The 23387-nt window shown below is 44.6% G+C and overlaps 1 protein-coding gene across 7 annotated transcripts in view; it reads right to left on the reverse strand.

Annotated features, from left to right (window-relative positions):
* PRR14L (proline rich 14 like) overlaps positions 1-23387 on the reverse strand; it is a 68649-nt gene that overhangs the window by 36434 nt on the left and 8828 nt on the right. For 6 of the 7 annotated variants that reach the window (XM_002831032.6, XM_003779529.5, XM_054543337.2 and 3 more), the window contains 2 exons: positions 20350-20874; positions 7620-7692 (listed from right to left, as the gene is read on the reverse strand). In XM_002831032.6, coding sequence (XP_002831078.2) covers positions 7620-7692; positions 20350-20823 — 547 coding nt within the window. In that variant the 5' untranslated portion in view covers positions 20824-20874. The remainder of the gene's footprint in view (positions 1-7619; positions 7693-20349; positions 20875-23387) is intronic. The other variant, XM_009234282.4, reaches the window with a different exon arrangement.

Below are 23387 nucleotides of genomic sequence, written 5' to 3' on the forward strand. Positions count from 1 at the left end.
TGGCTCACTGCAACCTCCACTTCCTGGGTTCAAGCAATTCTCCTGCTTCAGCCTCCTGAGTAGCTGGGATTACAGGCACCCACCACCATGCCCAGCTAATTTTTGTACTTTTAGTAGAGACGGAGTTTCACCATGTTGGCCAGGCTGGTCTCGAACTCCTGACCTCAGGTGACCCGCCTGCCTCGGCCTCCCAAAGTGCTGAGATTACAGGCATAAGCCACCACGCCCAGCCCGCCCAGCTAATTTTTTGGGTTTTTTTTTTTGTTTTTATTTTTGTTTTGAGACGGAGTCTTGCTCTGTCGCCCAGGCTGGAGTGCAGTGGCGCAGTCTCGGCTCACTGCAACCTCCGCCTCCCGGGTTCATGCCATTCTCCTGCCTCAGCCTCCCGAGTAGCTGGGACTACAGACGCCCACCACCACACCTGGCTAATTTCTTTTTGTATTTTTAGTACAGACAGGGTTTCACCATGTTAGGCAGGATGGTCTCAATCTCCTGACCTCATGATCCGCTCACCTTGGCCTTCCAAAGTGCTGGAATTACAGGCGTGAGCCACCGCGCCTGGCCTGCCCAGCTAATTTTTTTGTATTTTTACTAGAGACAGGGTTTCACCATGTTGGCCAGGCTGGTCTCAAACTCTCGACCTCAGGTGATCTCCTATTAGTTCTGTTCCCCTAAGAGAACCCTGACTAGCACACTATACACATGAACACACGTATATGTACACATGATTTTATATATATATATAAAACAGGACACCTGTATTAAACAGAAAAAGCAAAATGCAAATCTATTTAAAGATCGGCCAGGCATGGTGGCTCATGCCTGTAATTCCAGCGGTGGCTGATGCCTGTAATCCCAGCATTTTGGGAGGCCAAGGTGGATGGATCACATGAGGTCAGGAGTTCAAGACTAGCCTGGCCAACATGACAAAAACCCATTTCTACCGAAAATACAAAAATTAGCTGGGCATGGTGGCACATGCCTGTAATCCCAGCTACTGGGGAGGCTGAAGCAGAGGAATCGCTTGAATCCAGGAGGCAGAGGTTGCAGTGAGCCAAGATCATGCCACTACACTCTAGCCTGGGTGACAGAGCAAGACTCTGTCTCAAAAAACAAAAAACAAAACAAAACAATCTAATTCCTGAGTTGGATGCAGTACCTCACAACGTTGACCCCAGCACTTTGGGAGGCTGAGGCAGAAGGAATCCTTGAGCCCAGAAGTTTGAACCAGCCTGGGCAACACAAGGAGACTCTGTCTCTACAAAAAATTTAAAAGAAAAAAAAAATCAGCTGAGCATGGTGGTGTGTGCCTTTAGTCCCAGCTACTTGGGAGGCTGAGGCAGGAGGATGCTTGAGCCCAGGAGGTCAAGGCTGCAATGAGCTGTGATTGCACTACTGCACTCCAGCCTGGGTAACAGAGTAAGCGCCCTTGCCTCAAAAAAAAAAAAAAAAAATCTAAAATCTAATTCTTACTAGAATGTAAACTCTGTGAGGGTAAGGATCTTGTTTTGTTCTCTTCCTTATGGTTCAGCATAATGCCTGGTATATAAAAGCACAAGAGCACTTAATAAATATTCATAAAATTAATGAATGAATACAGTTAGGTCAAATAAACAAATGCTATTAATACTGAGTTTCTAGGGCTTCCCTATCCATTTCTCAATAGGTCCTGAGAGCAGCAATTACTATGAGAAAGAGCCCTGACTGTGAAGCCAGACCAGCTAAGCTTCAATCATGGCTCTGTGATACTTTTTTTTTTTTTTTTTGAGACAGGGTCTCGCTTTGTTGCCTAGGCTGGAGTGCAGTGGTGCCATCATGGCTCACTGCAGCCTCCAACTCCTGGGCTCAAGTGATCCTCTCACCTTAGCCTCCCAAGGAGCTGGGACTGTAGGCACACGCCACCATGTCCGGCTAATTTTTGTATTTTCTGTAGAAACAAGGTTATTTATGTTGCCCAGGCTGACCTTGAACACCTGAGCTCAAGCAATCCTCCCGCCTCAGCCTCTCAAAGTGCTGGGATTATGGGTGTGAGTCACTGTGCCCTGCAGCTCTGTGATACTTACCTCTAAGTCTTGGTTTCTTTTATTATAAAAGGTGGGGAAAGTAGAATTACCTCAGTGCTACACTGAGGATTAAATTAAATAATGCATGTAAGATGTCATGTGGGACAGTGCCTGCTATATAAAAGGTGCCTTTCTTTTGCTCTGTTTTTTTATTTTACTGGACCTGAGAACAGTTAAAATAGAATAACTAGGCTAGACACAGCGTTTTAAAATGTTTGGAGTCAGCAAATATTAGATTAACAAATATATACTGCAAGCCACAGGTTTTCAGATACCAATCATTTACAAAAGACAGCCTCAAAATCCTAACTCAACACACAATACTTATCGTTGTGAAACTAGCCTACTTTCCCTATTACAGCAGATGGTGCTACCCTATTCCAGAATTTGTAAATACACAGCTGGGTGTTGTGGCTCACACCTGTAATCCCAGCACTTTGGGAGGCAGAGGTGGGCACATCACTTGAGATCAGGAGTTCAAGACCAGCCTGGCCAACATGGTGAAACCTTGTCTCTACTAAAAATACAAAAAAACAGCCGTGCATGGTGGCAGGCACCTGTAATCCCAGCTACTTGGGAAGCTGAGGCAGGAGAATCGCTTGAGCCCTGGAAGCGAAGGTTGCAGTGAGCCAAGATCGTGCCACTGCACTGCAGCCTGGGCGACAGAGTGAGAACCCATCTCAAAATAAATAAAATAAAATAAAATAAAAATAAACATCCAGTTCTCCAAATTATATAAGGTAGATTTTCCCTCCTTGACTACTTTCACCTCTTCCTCAAAATATATTTCCTGAATGCTCTTCCAATTTCTGGTGACCCTCCTAAATAAGTCTTCATGGAAATCACTACTGTGGGAATTAAGTCTCACAATAATGAGTAGGAACTAATATTGCCATTGTTCCTGATACCATTTCACCTTTCTTACACATAAACTTTCCAGACAAGCCCAGTTATAGGGAACTCTCTGAAAAACAAGATAAAACAAATTAACTTGATAACATCAGTTTTGTAAAATTAACTAAACAGAAAATTATGTTGAAAGAGGCATATTAAAAGTCAGGACAGCAGAAAGGGTGAGGAACCAGCAAGAGTGCCTGATGGGGAAGATCTCCCATGATGGGGAAGATCTCCCCTGCGAGATGGTCAGTCAACTCAAACACTCCCACCACTGCTCCCCCAGGCCCACTTCTCATGTGTCTGCCCTACTGCAATCAAGAAATAAGGAATGACAGGCAAAAGTGCATCCTACCAATTAAAGGCTCCTTCTGGTTATTTTAACAAAAGTCCTTTTAAAAGGTTCAATCTGGTCAGGAGATTGAGACCATCCTGGCTAACATGGTGAAACCCTGTCTCTACTAAAAATACAAAAAATTAGCCGGGTGTGGTGGCGGCAGGCGCCTGTAGTCCCAGCTACTTGGGAGGCTGAGGCAGGAGAATGGCGTGAACCCGGGAGGCGGAGTTTGCAGTGAGCCGAGACAGCGCCACTGCAGTCTGGCCTGGGTGACAGAGCAAGACTCCGTCAAAAAAAAAAAAAAAAAAAAAAGGTTCAATCTGTTGCCGTTTTAGCTAATTGAGCAGCAGCAAGCAGCAGACATATGATTGTGCCTATGGCTTACAATTATCTATTACATATTTCAAAATAGCCAGAAGAGAAGAATTCGAATGGTTCTACCATACAGAAAAGACAAATATTTAAGGTGATGGAAATCCCAAGTACACAACTTGATCTTTTCAAATTATACGAATGTATTAAGTTATCACATATACCCCCAAACCATGCACATTACATATCAATTAAACAAAAGAATCCCAAAACTCTGCAATACCATGGTAATTTGATAGTACTGAGAGTGGGACATTTATATAGAGAAGTAAAAATAATGCGCTGAGGGGAGAGTGTAGTAGCAGAGGTTCACTTACTAAACAACTTGGTGCAGGGGATCCCAAATCATTCCTCAGCCAATTTATAATTACACTGAAGTCCTCCCACTCAGAATAACCAAAACGTAATAAATAAAATCAAGTAAAGTAATTTGCACAGTGCTCAACCATGCAAACACTTAATGAAACAAAGGTGGCAAGTATATATTAGATTTTCATCAAGAAAACTTAAATCTGGGCCGGGCGTGGTGGCTCACGCCTGTAATCTCAGCACTTTGGGAGCCTGAGATGGGTGGATCACCTGAGGTCAGGAGTTTGAGACAAGTCTGGCCAACATGGTAATACCCTGTCTCTACTAAAAATACAAAAAAATCAGCCGGGCATGGTGGCACGTGCCTGTAGTCCCAGCTACTTGAGGCTGAGGCAGGAGAATTGCTTGAACCCGGCAGGCGGAGGTTGCAGTAAGCCAAGATCGTGCCATTGCACTCCAGCCTGGGTGACAGAAAGGGGAAAAAAAAAGAAAGAAAACTTAAATCTGGGTGGGGCAGAGCGAAGATTTTGGCAGCTGGAGCCCTGGAGACAAGCTTGATTTCTAAGAGGCATCATTCAGTTTTTTTTTTTTTTTTTGAGACAGAGTCTTGCTCTGCCGCCCAGGCTGGAGTGTAGTGGAGCGATCCCCGCTCACTGCAAGCTCCACCTCCGGGGTTCACGCCATTCGCTCGCCTCAGCCTCCCGAGTAGCTGGGACTACAGGCGCCCGCCACCATGCCTGGCTAATTTTGTTTTTTTTTTTTTCTTGTATTTTTAGTAGAGATGGGGTTTCACTGTGTTAGCCAAGATGGTCTTGATCTCCTGACCTTGTGATCCGCCTGCCTTGGCCTCCCAAAGTGCTCGGATTACAGGTGTAAGCCACTGCGCCCAGCCAGCATCATTCAGTTCTTAATTCCATGGTAAAGATAAAGTAGCAGATGCCTGACCTTGGTAGAGCAAGCCAAAATGCTGGCCACACTACAGAAGAGAACGTGGGTCTATTTAAATCAAATCCATGGTGATGGCATATATTGCTCACGCTCCCAGGGCTCAACATCTTCACAGGCCTGTCTCCATAGAATCTTCTTCTCTGGCTTGCTATGACTGGCTGTGACTTTGGACAGCTGAGCTTGCTTCCTCACATGCAACACAGGAATACCCTGGAATGTTCTTGGGGGACAGAATGAACTAGGCCATTGCTGCTAAAAACTCTAGTAGAGATGCTGGTTTCAAGCTCCCCTATACCAAACTGAGACCCTTATCCATGGGTTTGGGGGAGAAAAAAAAAATCAAATATTTTACCAACTTAAGTCATTAAATAAGCATGATATTAGAACATAAAGAAAAGTGTCACAGAGTAATTTAGCTGCAGATACTGTTCAGGAGAGCTCATCTTATCTATGTCCAGCGTGGACCAGTTTCGTAGGGGGAGAGTAGCCAGGTAATTTTGAAAAGGCAGATTTCCAAGCAGAAAATAACCCTGGTTCTCCTGTTTAAAAGGCCAGTTCAGTGGTTAAATGAAAGAGTAGTTCAACAGACAGTAAATTCTGTGGTAAGACGCGGGTGAAAATATACCAAAAACTGAATACAGCAATACTGGAGCCCCACTAAACAGATCTTGGGGGTGGGGTTAGGGGCCCACTAAACTGTATCCCTAGTAAGCCTCTAAGAACAGGGTGAGATTTATGTACAAAACATTTCTCATCTTGGGAGGAATGTCCTTTAATCTACACTGGACAGTGGAGCCTTTGAGCCACAGAAGAAATCTGCAGCAGCAGGAAGCTGGGTGATAAACTGGGACAAATGTCCTTTTTCATAAGAAAGATTGGTGCTTCCTTTTCTGTCCAGGCTGCCAAGAAGCTAAGAGTCAAATCTGATGTTTTATCACAGTAACAAAATATTCATATAATTTAATGCAGCGGTCCCCAACCCTGGGCCATGGACCAGTACCCATCCTTGGTCTGTTAGAAATCGGGCGGCACAGCAGGAGGTGAGAAGCAGGCAAGTGAGCAAAGCTTCATCTGCATTTACAGCTGCTCCCCATGCTTGCATTACCGCCTGAGCTCCGCCTCCTGCCAGATAAACACTAGCACTATATTCTCATAGGAGCGTGGACCCTATTGTGAACTGTACATGCAAGGGATCTAGGTTGCGAACTCCTTATGAGAATCTAATGCCTGATGATCTGTCACTGTCTCCCATCAACCCCAGAGGGGACCACCTAGTTGCAGGAAAACAAGCTCAGGGCTCCCACTGATTCTACATTATGGGAAGTTGTATAATTATTTCATTATATATTACAATGGAATAATAATAGAAACGAAGTGCACAATAAATGCAATGCACTTGAATCATCCTAAAAGCATCCACCCCACCAGATCCGTGGAAAAACTGTCTTGCACGAAACAGGTTCCTGACTCCAAAAATGTCGGGGACCACTGACTTAGCGTATTCACTTTATCTTCTCTTTGTGAGGTTCTGATTATATTATATTATATTATATTATATTATGTTATATTATATTATATTATTTATTTATTTAGTGAGACAGGGTCTTGCTCTGTTTTCCAGGATGGAGTGCAGTGGTGTGATCACAGCTCACTACAGCTTCAACCTCCCAGGGCTCAAGTATCCTTCTGCCTTAGCCTCCCGAGTAGCTGGGACCACAGGTGTGTGTGCTGCCATGCTAATTTTTGCATTTTTTATAGAGAAGGGGTTTCGCCACGTTGCCCAGGCTAACCTCAAATTCTTGGACTTAAGCAATCCTCCCACCCTGGCCTCCCAAAGTGCTGGGATTACAGACGTGAGCCACTGTGCCCAGCCTGATGATTCTATATTAGCCTTGACACATAGTCCTCTCTAATCTAAGTTTATTTTTAGCCTTGGGGTGAGAAGAGGAGAACCTTACCTCAGCTACTCTCTTTTGGACCTCAACTTCCTCCTCAATCAATCAACCAATCTACAAGTAATAATCTCAGATCTCTATACCCAACCATTGTTTTGAAGAGCAAAAAGAGGTAATGAAACTGCCTTGAAAACTCTCAGGGTGACCTGGAGTAAACATTTTCTCTCATCCCTGACCCCACAGAACAAGAAAACGATACACTACCACATGCTGAACTATACTGGGTACATGTCTCCCCTGTTCCAGTTAACCCTTCTAAACAGGCAAATATAGGATATTTGATGATATAAAATCCAATAAAGGTTCAACACACTCAAAAGAAAGGGACTTGCTGGGTGCGGTGGCTCATGCCTGTAATCCTGCACTTTGTGGGGATCACTTGAGCCCAGGAGTTTGAGACCAGCCTAGGCAACATGGTGAGACCTTGCCTCTACAAAAAAATACAAAAAAAAATAGAAAATCAGTCAGGCATGGTGGATCGCGCCTGTAGTCCCAGCTACTTGGGAGGATGAGGTATGAAGATCACTTGAGCCCAGGAGGTTGAGGCTGCAGTGCACTGTGCAAGTACATCCATGGGCAATACTAAGATACGATCTACAGTAAAGTTACAGTTTCTATAGTTAAGTACACCTTACAAGGCAGGGACTTACAACCCTTATATCCTCAATGCAAAATGGAAACGGAACTAAAACAGTATTTGCAGTAAGTAGATAAAGGAAGAGATTTGAGAGAAATAAATACCTTTGCTCCTTAGAAAATCTTCAGGGAGGTCCACATGTGAAAGTTCTTTGCTGGACTGCATCAGGAGATCCTCCTACAGTAAGAAAATCCAGTGGTCAAGGGGGATTCAGAAGATTCTGAGTTAATGAATATTATTATTATTATTATTTTTTTTTGAGACAGAGTCTTGCTCTGTTCCCAGACTGAAGTGCAATGGTGAGATCGTGGCTCACTGCAACCTCCACCTCCAAGGTTCAAGCCATTCTCCTGTCTCAGCCTCCCAAGTAGCTGGGATTACACGCACCCACTACCACGCCTGGCTAATTTTTGTATTTCTACTACAGACAGCGTTTCACCATGTTGGCCAGGCTGGTCTTGAACTCCTGAACTCAAGTGATCCGCCCGCCTTCGCCTCCCAAAGTGCTAGGATTACAGGTGTGAGCCACCACGCCTGGCTGAATATTAGTTATTTTTGAGAGACTTCTTTATGACTTTGGGAAATTAGCTAGCAGTCACAAGGATTGGGCACTGAAGGAAACCTTAAATTTAAGTAAGGTCAACAATAAAAATTTCTACTTATCTAGAATTTGAGCCTGAAAACTTTTTAAAGTTGTGACAATAACAGAGGTCTAAAAAAAACTTTTTTAGAGGCAGAGGCTGCAGTGAGCCAAGACTGTGCGTGCTATCAGCTCACTGCAACTTCTGCATCACGGGTTCAAGCAATGCTCCTGCCTCAGCCTCCCAAGCATCTGGGATTACAGATGCCCACCACTATGCCTGGCTAATTTTTATATTTTTAGTAGAGACAGTGTTTCACCATGTTGGCCAGGCTGGTCTTGAACTCCTGACCTCAGGTGATCCACCTGCCTCGGCCTCCCAAAGTACTGGGACTACAAGCGTGATCCACTGTGCCCGGCCTAATTTGTGTATTTTTAGTAGAGACAGGGTTTCACCATGTTGGCCAGGCTAGTCTCAAACTCCTGACCTCAAGTGATCTGCCTACCTCGGCCTTCCAAAGAGCTGGGATTAAAGGCATGAGCCACCGCGACTGGCCAAGAAAATATTTATCTGTAGTTATATTTGATCCTTTCTCCCAAATGTTACTATTCTCTGCTTTTCCAGTTCTCAGGCTAAATGTTTGAGGTGTGAGAATAGATGCTATTTAAAATATTCTTTCAAGTTAACACTTCATGGAAAAGGGAGAGTGCCTGAGTTGTTCCAACCCAAGGACTCTCACCTACTAACTACATGGTGCTGACAGCAACCTTACAAGTGGCTGAAAGAATACACGGAAACCATATAAAACACCCAGCAAAACACCCAGTCAGGACACGGTGCTCCATGAGCAGAAGCTTCCATTCTTCACGAGACTGTAGACACCTGTTATCCATCCCGTTCTGTGAGAAAAGCCAATAGAGCTGTCACTGACAGATTCTGGCACGTTTCTGGAATGACTTCCATAAGCTTTTCCAAGGCTATCGGAGCCTCTGTAAAGTGACAGCACAGGCCAGTGACATACAGGATCCTTCAGATCCCAAAGGTCTCTGGTGAGCTAATGCAATGAAATCTTACTGGATCCAGCCCCAGAGGGGTTGGTGGGATTTTGCTTTGTCCCACTTGTGGCTCTAAGGTGCCCCTAGCTGGAGGCCCCAAAATACCCTGGTGGAGTGCCAAGCCCACTGTTTCGACCATGTTCCTTTTCCTTGATTAGCCACAGTTCTTTTTTTTTTTGGAGATGGAGTCTCACTCTGTTGCCCAGGCTGGAGTGCAGTGGTGCGATCTCGGCTCACTGCAATCTCTGCTTCCTGGGTTAAAGCGATTCTCCTGCCTCAGCCTCCCGAGTAGCTAGGACTACAGGTGCACGCTGCCACACCGGGCTAATTTTTTGTATTTTAGTAGAGACAGGGTTTCACCATTGTTGCCCAGGCTGGTCTCGAACTCCTGAGCTCAGGCAATCCACCCACCTTGGCCTCCCAAAGCGCCAGGATTACAGGCGTGAGCCACCATGCATGGCCGATTAGCCACAATTCTTAAGAGGGAAAGAGAGACTTCCTCCCTGACTTACTGACTTCTCTTAAAAGGTTCTAAGTTAAAAAAAGCAAGTTATCCCTCACAGGAAGGCTGGAGACTCTGCAAGGTTTGTGTTAATCTGAAATATAATCAGAAATTGAATGAATCAGGGCCAGGTACGGTGGCTCACGCCTTTAATCCCAGCACTTTGGGAGGCTGAGGCGGGTGGATCACCTGAGGTCAGGAGTTCAAGACCAGCCTGGCCAACATCATGACACCCCATCTCTACTAAAAATACAAAAATTAGCTGGGTATGGTGGTGCATGCCTGTAATCCCAGCTACTAGGGGGGCTGAGGCAGGAGGATCACTTGAACCCAGGAGAAGGAGGCTGCAGTGAGTCGAGATCATGCCACTGCACTCCAGCCTGGGCAACAGAGCAAGTCACTGTCTCAGAAAAAAAAAAGAAAAGAAATTGAATCAATCGACAATAAGAGTGTGGGCTGAGGTCAAATGTGAGAGACCTCCCCCAACAGCCTTACCATGGTGGTGGGCAACCTCCAGATCCAGTGGGAGTTCTGCTAGTCTGGGCTCCTGAATATGGATGAGGGCAACACAACAACCTACTTGGATGCAATGGACATGTAACATGATAACCTCTGTAACGTCCCCCACCTCCTCCAAAATAGCCAATCATATGATGAACACTAGCAGAAATGTATCAGATGCAATTTCCTTTTTCTACAATATTTTATCAGCTAAATGTTCTAACTTTCAGGATTCCTAAAGTTAAGAGTCCTAGGGCCGGGGGCAGTGGCTCACACCTGTAATCCCAGCACTTTGGGAGGCCGAGACGGGCAGATCACCTGAGGTCAGCAGTTCGAGACCAGTCTGACCAACATGGAGAAACCCCGTCTCTACTAAAAAATACAAAATTAGCTGGGCGTGGTGGCGGATGCCTGTAATCTCAGCTACTCTGGAGGCTGAGGCAGGAGAATGGCTTGAACCCAGGAGGCGGAGGTTGCAGTGAGCCGAGATCGCGCCACTGCACTCCAGCCTGGGTGACAGAGAGAGCCTTCATCTCGAAAAAAAAAAAAAAAAAAAACACGTATACTAGGCTTTTGTATGTTACAGTTAAAAGACAATTCAGATTGTGCCACTGCACTCCAGCCTGGGCGACAGAGTAGACTCCATCTCCAAAAAAAAAAAAAAAAAAAGACAATTCTGAACTTTTTCTGTGTCTGAGTTGAATACAACTAATGTATTGTATCCTAGAACCAAAGCGTTTACAACATATTCAACCCAGGTGGATCTACCATTATGGGGAAAAAATATGTAAAAAGTTTAACACTCTATAGCTTATATGTAAGCACCAAAAAAACAAACAATAAAAACCAAGCATGGTATAGAGTTCTCAATGCTAAATCATCCATGTGGGATGTCACATGGCCATCTCTGAATATCTTTGGTGCACAGTTCTTAAATAAGACCAATCTATTCCATATCCTGGCTAGTAACCTTTGCACGCGCAACAGATTTTGACCTTCCTCCTACAAGAGTGGAGCTCAGAACTGAATACATTCTTTCACAATTCAGCCTGGCTCTTGCAGCTGTCCCTTCCACTGTGCCTGTTCTAAGATAGTTCACCCTCAGCAGGGTGATCTTGATCAAATCCCAAAATTATTAGTTACAAATTTATGTATTTATTTATTTATTTTTGAGACGAAGTCTGGCTCTGTTGCCCAGGCTGGAATGTAGTGGCACAACCTCCGTTCACTGCAAGCTCCACCTCCCGGGTTCATGCCATTCTCCTGCCTCAGCCTCCGGAGTAGCTGGGACTACAGGCGCCCGCCACCACGCCCAGCTAATTTTTTGTGCGTGTATTTTTAGGCGAGACTGGGTTTCACCGTGTTAGCCAGGATGGTCTCGATCTCCTGACCTCATGATCCGCCCACCTTGGCCTCCCAAAGTGCTGGGATTACAGGCATGAGCCACCGCGTCTGGCCTAGTTACAAGTTTTTAATACCTTTGGGACACGATCCTAAGACAGGGAATTATTGTTATTTTACTGGTTTAACTTCTCATGACTGAAATATTTGTTTCATGATTGGAATATTTAACTTTTAAAAATATTAAGACCAGTAACAAAACAGCAAATACCATATGATTCCACTTGAATGATGTACCTAGAGTAGTCAAATTCATAGAGACAGAAAGTAGAATGGTTGTTGTCAAAGATGGGGTGAGGGGAGAATGCTGAGTTACTATTTAATGGGTACTGAGTTTCAGTTTGGGATGATGAGAAAAGTTCTGGAGATGGATGGTGGTGATGGTTACACAACACCATGAATGTGCTTAATGTGACTGAACTGCATATTTTTGGGCCGAGCACGGTGGCTGACGCCTGTAATCCCAGCACTTTGGGAGGTCGAGGTGGGCGGATCACCTGGGGTCAAGAGTTTGAGACCAGCCTCACCAACATGGTGAAATTGTGAAACCCCATCTCTACTAAAATACAAAATTAGGCAGGAATGGTGTCGCATGTCTGTAGTCCCAGCTACTTGGGAAACTGAGGCAGAGAACTGCTTAAACCCAGGAGGCAGAGGTTACAGTGAGCTGAGATTGTGTCACTGCACTGGGAGAACAGAATGAGACTCAGTCTAAAAAAAAAAAATCGCTGGGCGCTGTGGCTCATGCCTGTAATCCCAGCACTTTGGGAGGCTGAGGCGGGTGGATCACAAGGTCAGGAACTCAAGACCAGCCTGGCCAGCATGGTGAAACCCTGTCTCTACTAAAAATACAAAAATTAGCTGGCCATGGTGGCACATGCCTGTAATCCCAGCTACTCGGGAGGCTGAAGCAGAACTGCTTGAACCGGGACCCGGGAGGCGGAGGTTGCAGTGAGCTGAGATCGCGCCACTGCACTGCAGCCTGGGCTACAGAGCGAGACTCCGTCTCAAAAAAAAAGAAAAAAAGAATACCGCAGAAGTGATGTTGGTTCTCCTCATGGTGTCCTATTGGGGGCAGTGTCCTATCAGGAGGCACTGTCCTATCATGGTGTTAGGGTGCCTCATTCCTGGGGGCAAACTTCCATCACTTGGTTTGGGTAGATTCTGCCAGGTTTCTCCATTGCGAAGTTACTATTCCACCTTTGTAACTAATAAATATCTTGTAAGGAAATACTTCGAAACTATGTAAATACTTATTTCCCAAACATTTAGCCACTAACTTTAACATCCATTAATGATTCCTGCTTGAGATAATTATTGTGATGGTTGCCAAACAGTGCTTTTTCTATTTCCATCATTCCACATATACTAACTGGAATTCTGTAAGACCTTTCTTTTCTCACTTTTAATTCAATTACAGTGAAAGGATACAAAGAAAATCAGCAAACGGGCTCATGGGTATTTGTTTTATTCTATGGGTACTATAGGTTGCTGCAAAAGTAAGGGTCGAATAATTCATCACTATCATTTATTTTAAGCTCAAATCATCCCATACTTGGCCACTGGGAGCCCCTTCAAGTTGGCTGCTGTGTCCTTCTGATATATCCCCATCATTTTCTGAGCATTTGGCCACAAATTGTTCCGGGCACATCTTGCGTTTTTCCCTCTCCTGTCCTGTAACAACCATTTCTCCAAGGAATCTTGGTTTCTTTTATTGGAAAAAAGTATTTAGAGCCAAGACTAGGTGTGCTCACTGCTACAAGGTGTCTGTCACTACTTCTAGGCCCTATCTTATACACTCACATATTTCCATTTCTATGGGTATATATTAAGAACCCCATGTTAGGCTGGGCGCCGTGGCTCATGCCTGTAATCCTAACACTTTGGGAGGCCAAGGTGGGTGGATCACGAGGTCAGGAGATTGAGACCATCCTGGCTAACATGGTGAAACCCTGTCTCTACTAAAAATACAAAAAATTAGTTAGCCGGGCCTGGTGGTATGAGCCTGTAGTCCCAGATACTTAGATGGCTGAGGCAGGAGAATTGCTTGAACCCAGGAGGAGGAGGTTGCAGCGAGCCAAGATCGCACCATTGCACTCTAGCCTGGGTGACAGAGTGAGACTCTGTCTCAAAAAAAAAAAGATAACTCCAATTCATGGAGTTCATGTTTGGGTCAGGGTTCATGTTTGCCACCCCTCCTTTGTAATTTATTTCTCTGAGAGAAAGCTGGCTCTCATTATCCACATATATTTACTTATTTCCCCAATCCTAGAACACATATAGGCATTTTGTTTAGAAATGGCTAAGTCCTACCCCTGTGAGAAACAAATTTACTAGTATTTTCTATTCTTTTTTGACTTTATTCTTTAAGAGGATATAGTCGAATTACTGTTTGCTAAAGTAATGTGGGCTACCCTCCCCATTGGTTTTGTTATTCATTTGTAATACAGTTAAGATTCACTTATTATAGTTTCTATTCAGCTTTGGGCCCATCTCACATCCCAGTTGTCTAGTTAGTTATTTCTCAAGTATGAAGTTGGAACTATACCAAAAGATGTACTTACAGAAGTGTCAGTTTCTCCTACCCTTTCTATTCCATTTCCATTCCCCCATTCTTTCAGGATAGGTAATCAAATTCATTAGTTTCTGGTTTATCCTTCCCATGTGTACTTGTGTAGAGGTTTTATACAAATGAGCAGATACTTCTATATATGCTTATTTCCTCTTCTTTCTTGCATGAAAAGGACAACACTATAGATATTGATTTGCATTTTTTACTTAACAGTATATCCTAGTTTACAGAAGCGAGTCAACAGAGCAGGCCTGACTGCTGTCCTTAGAAAGGTCTACTTGCAGGGTCAGCCTTAGCTAGCATCTGGGAACTAGAGTTTGGGAGTATCCACCATTCCCTAAACAGGAGTGTCTCACTGTGCCTACACTATAATGTGGTTTATGCTAAACACCTGCTTTCCTTCTAGGAGTTGGAAATTTTGCTATGTGCCAGGCAGAGGATGTCCATGCAATCAGTCCCCAGTAAAATCCCTGAGCACTGACCCACTAACAAACTTCCATGGTAGACAATATTTCATATGTGTTGTCACAATTTGTTCCTGAAGGAGGTTAAGTGTGTATGACTCCACTAGGAAAGGACTCTTGGAAGCCTGCACTGGGACTTTGGTCTATGCCTGCTTCCCTTTTGCTGATTTTCTTTGTATCCTTTCACTGTAATAAACTGTAGCTGTGAGAACAACTAAATGCTGAGTCCTGTGAGTTTCAGCAACTCTGAAAACCTGCTGGTTTTGGGGACCCCAACACACCTGGAAATCACTCCATATCAGTATATAGAGATCTTCCTCGTTATTATAGCTGGATAATACTCCATGTATGTACATACCTTATGCCATTATGTATTCAATCTCTCTCCTATATATGGGCATTTAGGTTGTTTCCAATATTTTGCAATTATAAACTGCTGAAAAGAACAACCTTGTGTATTATGTATTATTATACTGCTAGAAGTGTATACTTTTTTTTTTTTTGAGACAGAGTTTTGCTCTTGTCACCCAGGCTGGAGTGACAATGGTGCAATCTCGGCTCACTACAACCCTTTCTTCTAGGTTCAAACTATTCTCCTGCCTCAACCTCCCGAGAAGCTGGGATTACAGGCACCCGCCACAACGCCTGGCTAATTTTTTGTATTTTTAGTAGCGATGGGGGTTTCACTAGGTTGGCCAGGCTGGTCTTGAACCCCTGACCTCAGGCGATCCACCCATTTTGTCCTTGCAAAGTGCTGGGATCACAGGTGTGAGCCACCGCGCCTGGCCACTGTTTTTTTGTTTTTTTTTTTTTTGAGACAGTCTCGCTCTGTCACCCAGGCTGGAGTGCAGTGGTGCCATCTTGGCTCACTGCAACCTCCGCCTTCCACCTTCCGCCTTTGGGGTTCAAGTGATTCTCCCGCCTCAGCCTCCCAAGTAGTTTGGATTATGGCCATGCATCACTGTGCCCAGCTAATTTCTGTATTTTTAGTAGAGACAGGCCTTCACCATGTTGCCCAGGCTGGTCTCGAACTCCTGATCTCAGGTGATCCACCCGCCTCGGCCTCCCGAAGCGCTAGGATTACACGCCTAGAAGTGTATCTTCTAAGGCAGGTTTCCTTGAAGTGTTCGGTCAACAGGTCGGGGCACCAGTAATTTTGTTAAATGTTGCCAAACTGTTCCTCAGAAAGGTTGTATCAGTTTGCATTCCCACCAGCAATGTATTAGAATGTCTGTTTCCTCATAGTCTTGCTAACCAGATACACTGTCATACATTTTCATTTTCACCCGTCTGATAGTCAAAAAGTGACACCCTTAAATCAAAGGGGAAAAAGTGGTATCTCTGGTTAACTCTGCATTTCTCTAATTACACGAGGCTGACCATCTCTTATGTTTAACCACCACACACACACACACACACACACACACCACACACAAACACACACACACACAGTTCATTATCAAGTCTTCTCATTTTTCTTTTTTTTTTTTTGAAAGGGAGTCTCACTCTGTCGCCAGGCTGGAGTGCAGTGGCGCAATCTCGGCTCACTGCAACCTCCGCCTCCCAGTTTCAAGCAATTCTCCTGCCTCAGCCTCCCAAATAGCTGGGACTAAAGGCATGCACCACCATACCCAGCTAATTTTTGCATTTTTAGTAAAGATGGGATTTCACCATGTTGGCCAGGATGGTCTCAATCTCTTGACCTCATCATCTTCCCGCCTCAGCCTCCCAAAGTGCTGTGATTACAGGTGTGAGCCACCACGCCTAGCCCAAGTCTTATCATTTTTCTATTGGGTTTGGTACTTCATTCCTCAATTCAAGAGTTCTTCAGTTATTACAGATATAGACCCTTTATCTCTGATATACATTGCAAATATGTTCTCTCAATTTGTCAGTTGTCTTTTGACTGTGGGATATTTTGTCAATCTAGCAAGAGCTCTTATAAACTGAGATCAGGGGATGCCTGGGGTTTGCAAATCTGAAATGGTATGCAAGTGGTATGTCTGCTTTTCTGAAAGGTCTGCAGTGTTCAGATTTCCAAAGGGTCCTGTGACCTGAGAGTGATTAGGAGCTGCTGCTGCTGCCGCCCCACATCTTCCACTGGCCTAACTGTGCCCCACAGGACCACTTCTGCTGAATGACCTCTAAATTGCTGAAGGCTTCTCTCACGTCTCTTGACTGTTCTCTTTCACAAGTTAGACAGCCAATGACCTGGCCTCCAGATGCATATTTTCAGGTTGTGTCATTAGTGTAAATACTCATCCAAGAATGCATTCCTGGTTTTCTATACCTCTCACTCACATGACAACAACAGGAGAGTATAATACTCTAGCTGTGGCCTAACCAGCACACAACAGAGCATAACCACCACTTCTCAGTCCAGATAACACATTTCCCTTAATGATATTAACAGCCAATTGGCTTTTCCTGGCACAAAATCAATTCTAATTGACCTGTTAAAACCTGCAGGTCTTCCGTTTCCCCTTTCCCCATAAGTACTTCTGTTTCTTTTCAATTGTGGAGATCACTTTTTGAAACCGAGTACAAAATGTTAACATTTATATCAATTAAATTTCATTCTGCTTTATACAATTCAAAATGGAATATACACCTGGTGGAGCTGGGAGGGAGAAAAGGGATGATTTTTAAAAAGAACAGGGTGGCGGGGCGCAGTGGCTCGCGCCTGTAATCCCAGCACTTTGGGAGGCCGAGGTGGGCGGATCACGAGGTCAGGAGATCGAGACCATCCTGGCTAACACGGTGAAACCCCGTCTCTACTAAAAAAATACAAAAAATTAGCCAGGTGTCATGGCGGACACCTGTAGTCCCAGCTACTAGGGAGGCTGAGGCAGGAGAATGACATGAACCTGGGAGGTGGAGCTCGCAGTGAGCTGAGATCATGCCACTGCACTCCAGCCTGGGTGACAGAGCAAGACTCTGTCTCAAAAAAAAAAAAAAAAAAAAAAAAGAACAAGGAGATAGTAATCTAGTTCTTAGGTTGATTGTTATGTAAGCATGTGTATGTATATGTATGCATATATAAACACATATATACGTGTGTATTCATTATACTTTATGTGTATTACACATGCTTTTACATCAAATATTACATTTAAAAACTTTTCTCTCCTGAAGTGGCAGGTCCCTAAATTGGAAAAAAAAAAAAAAAAAAGAAACTTTTCTTGTTAGACTCAGCCCACTACATCAAGAAGTAACACAATAGGAACTCTGGGATCCTTAGCCTTTTACCTATTTAACTGTATTTTTAAAAGATAGGGCATTGGCCAGGCACATTGGCTCACCCTGTAATCCCAGCACTTTGGGAAGCTGAGGTGGGCGGATTACCTGAGGTCGGGAGTTCGAGACCAGCCTGACCAACATGGTGAAACCCTGTCTCTATTAAAAAAATACAAAAAAATTAGCTGGGCATGGTGGTGGGCACCTGTAGTCCCAGCTACTCGGGAGGCTGAGGCAGGAGAACAGCGTGAACCCGGAAGGCGGAGCTTGCAGTGAGCTGAGACTGTGCCACTGCACTCCAGTCTGGGCAACAGAGCGAGACTCCATCTCAAAAAAAAAAAAAAAAGCCGGGTGTGGTGGTGCATGCCTGTAGTCCCAGCTACTTGGGAGGCTGAGGCAGGAGAATGGCGTGAACCTGGGAGGCGGAGCTTGCAGTGAGCTGAGATCGTGCCACTGCACTCCAGCCTGGGCAATAAGAGCAAAACTCTGTCTCAAAAAAAAAAAAAAAAAAAAAAAAAAAAAAAAAAAAAAAGGGCATCACAGCGTAAACTCAAATATCATGTTCAAATGTTACTTAATGCTTCGTTCATTCCTAATCATAGTCACTGCATGAAGCCCACTAACAACAATTAACTGCCCTTTATCCTGTGTAAAGAAATGATATACGTATCAAGAGTGGGATGGGAGCCTAGCCTAGGCAGCCCAAAGAACATATGAACTTGTTGGTGGGTCTAGAGCAGGGGTTGGCAAACCACAGCCCTCAGGCCAGCAGCCTGTGCTAATGAAGTTTTATTGGAATACAGCCACATTCATTTATTTATGTATTGCCTCTGCCCACTTTATGCTACAATGGCAAAGCTGAGTTGTTCCAGAAGAGACCATATGAGGCCAGGCATGGTGGCTCATGCCTGTAATCCCAGCACATTGGGAGGCTGAGGCGGGTGGATCACAAGGTCAGGAGTTCGAAACCAGCCTGGTCAACACAGTGAAACCCCGTCTCCACTAAAAATACAATAAATTAGCCGGGCATGGTGGCCGGCGCCTGTAATCCCAGCTACTCAGGAGGCTGAGGCAGGAGAATTGCTTGATCCCAGGAGGCGAAGGTTGCAGTGAGGCAAGATCATACCACTGCACTCCAGCCTGGGAGACAGTGAGATACTCAAAAAAAAAAAAAAAAAAAAAAAAAAAAAGGAGACCATATGACCTGCAAAGCCTAAAAGATTTACTACGTGGCCCCTGATAGAAAAAGTTTGCTGACCCCTCGGTTAGAAAACCATCCAGTGGAGAGAGTCCGCTGGACAGGTACATTCCTTTAAGAATTTGGAGGGCCCGGCAGGGTACGGTGGCTCACGCCTATAATCCCAGCATTTTGGGAGGCCGAGATGGTCGGATCACCTGAGGTCAGGGGTTCTAGACCAGCCTGGTCAACATGGTGAAGCCCTATCTCTACTAAAACTACAAAAATTAGCCGGGTGTGGTGGTAGATGCCTATAATCCTAGCTACTCAGGAAGCTGAGGCAGGAGAATCGCTTGAACCTGGGAGGCAGAGGTTGCAGTGAGCCGAGATCAAACCACTGCACTCCAGCCTGGGTGACAGAGCAAGACTGTGTCTCAAAAAAAAGAAAAAAGAATTTGGAGGGCCCAGCTCAGTGGCTCACACCTGTAATCCCAACACTTTGAGAAGCCGAGGTGGGAGGATTGCTTGAGCCCAGGAATTTGAGAGCAGCCTAGGTAATATACTAAGACCCTGCCTCTATTAAAAAAAAAAAAGAAGAAGAAAAAAGAATTTGAGACCATCACACTATCATAGCTCACTATTAGTCTCAACTAACCAACCTCTCTGGGTATAACTTCAAGCACACATCGGCTGGTCATGGTGGCTCATGCCTGTAATCCCACCGCTTTAGGAGGCTGAGGTGGGTGGATAACTTGAAGTCAGGAGTTCGAGACCAGCCTGGCCAACATGACGAAACCCCGTCTCTACTAAAAATGCAAAAAAATTAGCTGGGTATGGTGGCTTATACCATAATCACAGCTATTTGGGAGGCTGAGGCAAGAGAATCGCTTGAACCCCAGGAGGCAGAGGTTGCAGTGAGCCAAGATCGTGCCACTGCACTCCAGCCTGGGTGACAGAATAAGACCTTCTTAAAAAAAAAAAAAGCCTCCCTTCAAAGGTTTCTCTGTGATACCTCACTCCAACCTATCAAAACATAAGGACTGAGTATATCTATATCATTTCTTAACATCAAATGCTGAAATACCACGATTTTCACAGACTCAACATTTCATATACAGTTGCTGCTTCAGAGAACTGACACTTTTTTACTAAGCACTTCCTCTCTTCAAGTGTCTGATGTGACACAAATGTTTTAGAAGATCATCAAAACAAAGTTAACTTCAAAATCAACATTTTGGAAATGTTTCAAGAATAAATCATGAACCAACCATCAGCATCTGTATTTTATCCAGAGAAAGCTGTCATTCACACTCAACTCTTCTGAATGGAGATTTCATTTCTTACCTGACTCAGGCTAGTCTTTTCTTCAGCAGCTGTGGAATGTTGACGTGGATTTTCCTTTGCTCCCTCAGAGGGTTCTCTTATAATTTCCGCCTGGCCCCCTGGATCTCTGAAGACCTTTGGCTCCACGCTCTTGCTTCTCTTTGCCCTATCCAAGATCCCAGATGCCACAGAACCTCCTGCTGTGGAGTCCACTAGCCCACATCGCCCAGGCTCACTCCCATGATCCAAGGTCTCATAGGTTTCTTCACAACAACTCTCCACATGAGTCCTCTGCAGCTCCAAGGGTAATGCCCTATTCTGACTTAAAAGAGAGCTTGAGGCTCCAGGTTTTACATCTGGAATCACACTTGGCTCAGGGTCAGCATGAAGCTCTCTGGAGACACTTACTGGGAGTTCAGAGTATAATTCCTGTACCACGGCAGACATGGAGGAATCAAGTGGAACTGGCTGAGTCTCTACTCCAGATGACAGCATTAGGACAGACGCAGATTATGGAGTCAAGTCTTTTACATCAAACGATTCACCCTGACACAAATCACAGGAAGGGATAAAAGTTTAAAACCTCGATAAGTTAGAAGAAGGCTGCCTCAGTTCAAACCGGCTACAACGAAGAAAACAAGTTCTACTTCAAATGCCAGCATTATCTGGCACCAAAAATTTCTCCTTAATGAATTTGTATAAAAATAAATACCTTAACCTTTAATAACGTTTAACTGAGATTAGACAGCTCTCAATCAAATCTTAATTCAAATAATGCCTTATGAACAATTCTCAATTTAAACGTGAAGGGCCTGCCAATGTAGAAGAGAATAAGACATGCCTAAAGCATCCAAGGATAGACCTGATGTAAATGAGAAAATAAAGATGGTTTTCTGTTTGTTTTCATGGGCATGAACCTTACCTCTTTTGTTCACTGCTATATCCCCATGCTATCCCATAGTACGTACTCAGCAAATATTTGTTGAATGAATATATACTGAGGAACTCTGGAAAATTTCATATACTGACTTTTCCTCTTTGAGGGAGGATAGGGATAAAGTGGGATTCCATTCCTTTACTGCTTACTAAATACTTCAGCTCTCTACCCAGGCTAGCACAAGACACTACTAAACCAGCTCGTTAGCAGAATCCTTCCTGATTTTATCCTGCATCTTCAGATTTTCCAAGTGTTTTCCACAGTCATCACTCATTTGATTCTCACAACAACCCTTTGAGCTAAATAGGGCAGCTATCAGCTTCTTGTTTTAGATCCTAACACCACACCTGAGGAGGTTAAATATGACCTGCCTAAAATATTACATGGTTGTCTGAGAGGATGAAGGTGGAGGTATATCAAGAGAGAAAGAGCTTCCACTGTGTTCGTAATGTTTCATTTATGGCAGTGAATGGTAGCAACAGGTTATTTGCTGAAACACTTATATCTATGCAGTTTGTAATACTACACTATATAAGTAGCCAAAACACACACATACTCAGGGCCAGGGTTTCTTGGCTCCTAACTTTTCCAGTTTAGTGTACCAAACATGCAGTTTCCACAACAAAAAAATCCACTTTGACCATTCCGATTAGTGTGAATGTTTACAGGCCTTGAAATAAATCTTGCCTAAGTAGGGGAAAAAAAAAAATCTGCTTTGACCTGACCAAAGCAGAAATTGGTCAGCCAGACAAGATACTTCATGCTTTCATTTTTTTTTAGGCAGGATCTTGCTTTGTCAACCCAGGCTAGAGTACCATGGTGCAATCATCCCTCACGGCAGCCTCCCTCTCCTAGACTCAAGTGATCCTCCTGCCTCAGCTTCCTGTAGCTGGGACAGGTGCACATCACCACACCTGGCTAATTTTTTTATATTTTTGAGATGGAGTCTCGCTCTGTCGCCCAGGCTGGAGTACAGTGGCGTAATCTTGGCTCACTGCAACCTCCGCCTCCCAGGTTCAAGTGATTCTTCTGTCTCTGCCTCCCGAGTAGCTGGGACTATAGGCGCGTGCCACCACGCCAGGCTAATTTTTGTATTTTTAGTAGAGACAAAGTTTCACCACGTTGGCCAGGCTGGTCTTGAACTCCTGACCTTGTGATCTGCCCACCTTGGCCTTCCAAAGTGCTGGGATTACAGGCATGAGTCACTGTGCCAGGCCACACCTGGCTAATTTTTTTTTTTTGGTGGAGACAAAATTTTGATATGTTGTCCAGGCTGGTCTCCAACTCCTGAGCTCAAGCAATCCTCCTGCCTTGGCCCCGCAAAGTGCTGGGATTATAGGCACAAGTCACCATGCCTGACCCACACTTTCATTCTTGATGCTTTCCCTAACCCTAAACAAGGAGAGAAAAGATGAATTTTAATGAACCTTCCCAAAGGTAAAAGAGCATAATGTTATAATACTAACTTAAATACCAGAAGTGATAAGAAATTAGATTGCTGTTCCGTGATGTTTAGGTAACACAGAAAGGCAAATTAAAAAAATTAAATCCAAAACATTAGGCTGGGCGCAGTGGCTCACACCTGTAATCCCAGCACTTTGGGAGGCTGAGGCAGGCAGATCACTTGAGGTCAGGAGTTCGAGAACAGCCTGGTCAATATGGTGAAATCCAAGGTGGGGCGTGGTGGCTCACGCCTGTAATCCCAGCACTTTGGGAGGCCAAGAGGGGCGGATCACGAGGTCAGGAGATCAAGACCATCCTGGCTAACACGGTGAAACCCCGTCTCTACTAAAAATACAAAAAATTAGCCGGGCATGATGGCGGGCGCCTGTGGTCCCAGCTACTCGGGAGGCTGAGGCAGGAGAATGGCATGAACCCGGGAGGCGGAGGTTGCAGTGAGCTGAGATCGTGCCACTGCACTCCAGCCTGAGTGACAGGGCGAGACTCTGTCTCAAAAAAAAAAAAACAACCGTGAAATCCAGTCTCTATTAAAAATACCAAAATTAGCCAGGTGTGGTAGCAGGCTCCTGTAATCCCAGCTACTCGGGAGGCTGAGGCACAAGAATCGCTTGAACCTGGGAGGAAGAGGTTGCAGTGAGCCGAGATCTCGCTACTGCACTCC

The sequence above is a fragment of the Pongo abelii genome, chromosome 23 (genome assembly GCF_028885655.2).
Source record: "Pongo abelii isolate AG06213 chromosome 23, NHGRI_mPonAbe1-v2.0_pri, whole genome shotgun sequence".
Classification (NCBI taxonomy): Eukaryota; Metazoa; Chordata; class Mammalia; order Primates; family Hominidae; genus Pongo; species Pongo abelii.